This window comes from Melanotaenia boesemani, chromosome 23 (assembly GCF_017639745.1).
Source record: "Melanotaenia boesemani isolate fMelBoe1 chromosome 23, fMelBoe1.pri, whole genome shotgun sequence".
Lineage (NCBI taxonomy): Eukaryota > Metazoa > Chordata > Actinopteri > Atheriniformes > Melanotaeniidae > Melanotaenia > Melanotaenia boesemani.
The window spans coordinates 18,074,222-18,080,822 of NC_055704.1; the positions used below are offsets into that span (position 1 = coordinate 18,074,222).

At 42.3% G+C, this 6,601-nt stretch overlaps 1 protein-coding gene across 1 annotated transcript; it reads right to left on the bottom strand.

The window, feature by feature from the left end:
• Positions 1-373: 373 nt before the first annotated feature.
• On the bottom strand, positions 374-1,127 carry LOC121634716 (small integral membrane protein 30-like). Its single transcript, XM_041977593.1, has one exon. It carries the CDS (start codon positions 1,048-1,050, stop codon positions 871-873), a length of 180 nt encoding a protein of 59 aa, XP_041833527.1. The 5' UTR covers positions 1,051-1,127; the 3' UTR covers positions 374-870.
• Positions 1,128-6,601: the final 5,474 nt, after the last annotated feature.

The following is a 6,601-nucleotide window of genomic DNA, read 5'->3' on the forward strand; positions in this document are numbered from 1 at the left end:
CCCAGAACTGTCCCTGTGCCCATCTTTTAAGTAGATTTAAAGGTAATCTTTCAATTTTGGTTTTTACTTTAACACACCCACATACACATATATAAATCAAGCAATTTTGAGTTCTGTTACTTCTATTTGTTTACTGCATGATCAATCAAGATAGAAAATCATTGCTGCTACCATCTTAATTGTCCAGAAGCATTCAGTTTTATAAGTGGAAAAAAAGTTAAATTATATATCTCTAGCTCTCTCTCATAAAGCTATACTTTATTTATAGCATTTTGATCCTTCAAAAGTTTTCCTTCATAAGCTGGAAAACTATCTGAAAAGGAAGCTGCCAAGTAAATGCATGCAATGAATCAAACATAATGAGCATTAGTTATGAAGAGCAGAGAACGAGTTTAATCTTCACAAAGCTACAGCAACATTTTTATAGCATAGATTGCAAAGGAAACAATTAATGTGTTATTGTGCTTCCGACTAAGCAATTTTTGTCTTGAACGAATACATCAGGAATCTCAGTGATCATATAAAGCACAAAATAGTATGCAGAATAATTGCAGGAATATTTAAGGAGAGCAGCCTAAATACTGCAGCAGTCTTTTTTATTATCGAAGGCAACAGTGTTTGGTCCATGATCAGCGTGCAGAAAATCAGTTTCTCTCTTGGTACTTCCTTCCTGGGTCTTTTCTTCCATCTTTCTCCAGCTCCACGTGGCTCACGGTTAACTTAGCGCATTAATTCCAATAAGGCACGTTTCTTAGCAGTGCTCGTGACATAAACATTGCGCCAGGAACACATTGGAGACCACATAAAGTTTAAAGACAGTGCATGGTAACAGAGCAGGACAGATCCGAGGAGAACACCCTCTCTTCATCGTCACAGCACCCCGTTCCGCTTGCGCGCATACCAGCCGAGACAGGCGCAGAAACCCACTATGGTCAGGATGGTCCCTAGCAATAGGGCCAAAGCGTCACCCGCGTCGTAAGCCTCAGCCGGAGAGATCAGGGTGGAAAACATTAGCCAGATGATAACTGGAACCTCGAGCTTGGGAGCCATGTTGAGCTTTTCCGCTGTTGCCGACTTTCAGGAAGCTGAGGCGCCTGCGTCAAAGTCAGATGACAGTGGCTCAGCTGCTGGACTTCCTGCTGCTCTCAGCCAATTGGAGCCCTGCTCTGCGTTAACCCTGGATGATCAGCAGCCATTCATTCTGTAACATAAAAGTACAACAGCATAACATCGTTACAGCTTGATTTGTTTGTGATTTAAAGAGGCAAAACAGAGCCCAGTCTTTTTTTCAACTGTTTAAAACGGTCAACTCTCGCTTTATTAGTCACAGTCAGGCTGACGTGGTGTCAGTGATTCATGTCTTTGGCCCTGAAGCCCTACTATAAACAAATGAGGTTGCTTTACATTAGTCAGGCTCATTGACAGCCTCTGTCTGAATTAATATTCTCTGTGATAACAAATACATGTTGGCATATGGGCTGTGTGTTGTATGTTACACTTGTTGGTCAGGGTCAGAAAACACATAGACAACTATAAAGACATATAGACTATATAGACATATAGACAACTATATAGACATATAGACAACAAATATATAGACAACTTTCCTTACTTTTTGTGCTAACTTTATATGCCTCTGGTTTCTGTTGGGACACCTGCATAAGGATATCCATCTTTTCCCTAAAACACTAAATACTCAAGAACTGCATTTAGCACTGACTGATCATCCCATAATAACATGGAAATCATGTGAGTCTTGTACAAAATGAATGTGAAATTTGAAAGTTCTTGTTAAAAAGACTAACTTTCTAATGTATGTTGGGTCCAACACCCAGAAAATAAATGCATTGTTTCCATGGTGACCTTACAAACAGCCTGCAGTACCGTTACTGCAAAACTGGGTGGCATAAATTCATCTCTTTATGTATATTGTATTCCCTTAAGCTGAGAATCATCTAGAGCTTTTAATTTATACTGAGATCTGATGAAAAGGATTGAGAACTCTAGAACTCTAGAAAGTCTTGCAAAAATTGTGAAAAGAATTTGCGATTAACATCTAAATTCACTGACATAGCTACATTAATATGATTATTTCTGTAACTTACTTACTAGTTTGCTTTTATGTGGCTACATTGTCAGGCATCAGCATAGATAAAACAGCTCTGCATGACAATATTTAATTGCACTTTCAGTGTGATTTCCCTGTCAGTAAAAGAGATACTTTTTTTACATGATTTAATCCTAAACTCTAATAAGCAGCTCTGGAGCAGGTTATGTGTTTAGAGTTAGTTACTCAAATCCGAGTGGTGTTTTGTTGTTGGACTTCTGTGCCCGTCATGGACTGTCCATAACGAACACCTTGTTCAGACATAAGAGTGTCCACATGTGCACTTGGCACCAGGACACTCTAGGCCACAGTTTGATGATCGACTTTGTAGTCTTGTCATCGGACTTGCGGCTGCATATTCTGGACACTCGGGTGAGGAGAGGGGCGGAGCTGTCAAATGATCACCACCTGGTGGTGAGTTGGCTCAGATGGTGGGGGAGGATGCCGGTCAGGCCTGGCAGACCCAAGCGTGTTGTGAGGGTCTGCTGGGAACTTCTGGCAGAGTCCCCCTATCAGAAAGAGTTTCAACTCCCATCTCCGGCAGAGTTTCAACCATGTCCCAGGTGAGGCAGGGGACATTGAGTCCAAATGGGCAGTGTTCCGTGCCTCTATTGTCGAGGCGGCCAGCCGCAGCTGTGGCCGTAAGGTCGTCGGTGCCTGTCGTGGCGGTAACCCCCAAACTCGTTGGTGGACACCAGCAGTAAGGGATGCCGTCAAGCTGAAGGAGTCCTATCGGGCCTTTTTGGCCTGTGGGACTCCAGAGGCAGCTGATGGGTGTCGGCGGGTTAAGCGAAGCGCAGCTTCTGCTGTCGCTAAGGCAAAAACTCGGGCATGGGAGGAGTTTGGAGAGGCCATGGAGAATGACTTCCGGACAGCTTCAGGGAGATTCTGGTCCAACATCCGGCGGCTCAGGAGGGGAAAGCAGTGCTCCGTCAACAGTGTGTACAGTGGGGATGGGGGGCTGCTGACCTCGACTTGGGACGTTGTGAGGCGGTGGAGGGAATACTTCAAAGACCTTCTCAAGACCTTCCCACCAACATGTCTTCCGATGAGGAAGCAGAGTCTGTGGTAGCTGGTGCTGGCTCTCCTACCTCTGGGGCTGAGGTCGCTGAGGTGGTTAAAAAACTCCTTGGTGGCAAGGCCCCGGGGGTGGATGAGGTCAGCCCAGAGTTCCTTAAGGCTCTGGATGCTGTAGGGCTGTCTTGGTTGACACGCCTCTGTAGCATTGCGTGGACATCGGGGAGAGTTCCCCTGGACTGGCAGACTGGGGTGGTGCTCCAACTACAGGGGGATCACACTCCTCAGCCTCCCCGGTAAGGTCTATTCAGGGGTGCTCCCTGGTGAGGTGTTATGGGCACGTCCCACCGGAAAGAGGCCCCAGGAAAGACCTAGGACGCACTGGATGGACTACATCTCTCAGCTGGCCTGGGAACGCCTCGGGATCCCTCCGGATGAGCTGGTGAATGTGGCCGGGGAGAGGGAAGTCTGGGTTTCCCTGCTTAGGCAGCTGCCCCCGCAACCCGACTCCGGATAAGCGGCAGAAAATGGATGGATGGATGGAGTTAGTTACTGCAGTGATTTAGCAAAGTAAAAAAGAGCCTCTTTTATGACACTGAAAACATCCAAAACTGCTTTAAAGTACCTGTGTTACCATGACTAAACATGCCAGCATCTTACTTCATGATACAAATTGTTTGGCTTATAGAACTGTGGGAGGGGGGGTTACAACGCTTGTATCTCTCTGCATGCTCTCCTGGGGCATACTGCCTGTAATTAAATTAGTGAGCACAAGCCAAAGTAAAATATTGACCTTGTAAGGCTGCCATACCTCTGTACCTGCCTGCTGTGAGCAAGAAGATGAATAGGCGCACACTGTCTCTGCACACTGTGCTGGCTTTCAAATCATACGCTTCCTCACTTGCTCCTGCTGTCTATTTGGCAGTTAGTCTCACATATATGCACACACACACACACACACACACACACACAAGTTTTTGTCTGATCTGTGTGCTTGCCTTTTGCAGAACACACTGCAAATACAAGCTCAACAAAGAGCTTTGTATTAAATCACAAAACTAATATCTGGTTTTTCGTTTGCTGTCTGTTACTGTAACACAAGCCCGTATGCAGAAAAGCTTGACTAAACTAAATGACATGTTCTACAAATTATTTAACTTCACCTGAGTCTAAGTTTGTGCATCTTAGTTTTTGTAACTTTTTCCTTGCATAGTAGTATTTTAACCTACCCAATCGTTTTGGAAAAAGGTCTCACATTCTTATGCTAACAATATCCTCACTTTTACTTTAGTTAGATAATCTTAAAATCAGCAGCACTTATCCAGTATTTTAACTTTATTTGTAACTGTTCAGTGGGACAGTTATTGTCTAACTAGCTACAGGAACATTATTTTGCCAAAGTATGTGTATAAATTAATAGGATGTTCAGCATTGAAACTGTACTTTAACTTTGTAAGAATTCTCAGGAGGAAATAGAGCAGGTTGTCTATGGTTTGTCATGGTCTAGTACAATATGACTTGTGTTTCTGACAGATGTTTTTATTAATCTTCAGTTGTCTATGTGTGTGTTTTTTCCCGAGTGGGATTTAACAAAAATTAAACTCTGATTTTATTCGATCCCCCAGTCCAGTGTTTTGACCCACATGCTCCAGTTTTAATAAAGCTGAATATTGAGTCAATGCACTTGTGCATTCCAACTTCCACACTGACTCTGGCAGCAATTTCCTTGATGCTTCTCTCTCCTTAGCAGTAGCAGTATTCCTTTTTTATTTTTTTAATACCTCTTCCCTGTAAGCTTTTATGAGAACCTCTTGTTCCAATTGGGTAAACTGACTGACCATGATTGGTGAATCCAGGTATCTGAGCTCAACTGATGATGGCTTTATATAGTAATTTGCGCATGTGCCTAACCCTGGGTAAAGTTTTGATTGAAGCAACTCAAAGCAGCTGTTCTGGAACTGAAAAGTCAATTGCTCAATACAAAGTAATTTAACCCAGAGTTTCTTTTTAGACTCAGTTAGCTGAACTTGCTTTCTAGAACAGGTCCCAAGTCTTAAAATGAGGTAAACAGAACCTCAGGGGAACCACATTGAGCTCCTCTTTAAACTAACATACCACAGGGCCAAATGGAAACACTATATCTTGTGTTTTAGTACAGGAATAGGTCAGCTCACAGGTAATCAGGTAAATCAAAGCAAACAAAAGGTCAACTGAAAGAGCTCTATACACAAAGAAGCAGATTAACTCTTTCAACCAAGTCAGATAGGGATTTAACAGGTGATGCCAAACCATTATACATTAACACAAGAAAAGACTGATAGTACAGATAAATAAAGCTAAGACAATTTAGCATCTGGGACAGTGGAGTTTGTATGCAGCGTAGGAGTAATCATCCAAAAGATGTGGGTAATCAGGCACAGGTGAACTCAGTCAAGCAATCAGAGGACACGCAAGAGGGGGGAGAAGGATTTTAAGAGGACAGGACAGTGGGGGTTATAAAATTAAACATGAAGAATAGAGCATTAGTAAAGAGAAAATAACCTAGGCTGTGGTCCAGGGCATCAGGGTCAAATGGGAGAGCAACTGCCTGACAGTTAAAGCTTGGCCAAAACTGGGTTATGTAATATGTCCATGATCCCAAGCACATCAGCAAATTTGCAACAGAAAAGCTGAAAGAAGAAGAAAAAAATCTAAGTGAAGCAGTGACCCAGTTAAAGTCTTGACTTCAATCTGACTGAGACCCTTTGGAGAGCTATGCATAGACAAAATGCCCACAAACCTGTGTGATGTTGTTTGTGTTGTAATGTTGTATGTACCTAATTTCATCTCTATCTAGATTTGTAAAACCATTGAAAAAGAGTGTACTTTCTTTACCACAACATAGAGTGATCTTGTGCTGTGTGGGTGTTTCCAGTTACTCCACTTTAATTCATAGCTTCTGATCTGACTTGAGGAGACTTTTTTTTATCCTGAACTGAGCTTAAGTGCTTCTTGCTGCCAAGTAAACAGTGGCCCTTTATCAAAATGTCCATCTAAACATTTGCTTCAATTTAGTTTCTTTATATGTTTAGGTGTTGGTGCAGCATACGCACTGTCTTATAAAAGAAATATTTTATGGGTGCTTAAAGGTAATCTCTTGCCTCTATGGAATTGTTTTTGCCATCTGTTATTAAATTATTAATATTTTACAAAACTCTGGTTTGAGGTTAATAACCACATGCAGCCTTGACATTTTGTACCTTATTTATTTTGACTGCTTTGCTGAGGTTGGATGTCCTCATGCTTAAAGAAAGAAAAGGCAAATTTATTCAGAGTTTATGCTCTTGTAATCCATTCTCAGTTACTTTCCACAACAATGAAGAAAGAGTTCCATCTTGCAAAAAACAACCCAAACCCCGAAGATTAATTATACTGAAAAATTGTTTTTTCAGAAAACACTGAAAAGATGACCCTTCAGAGCAACTGCTGCTTTTGTAG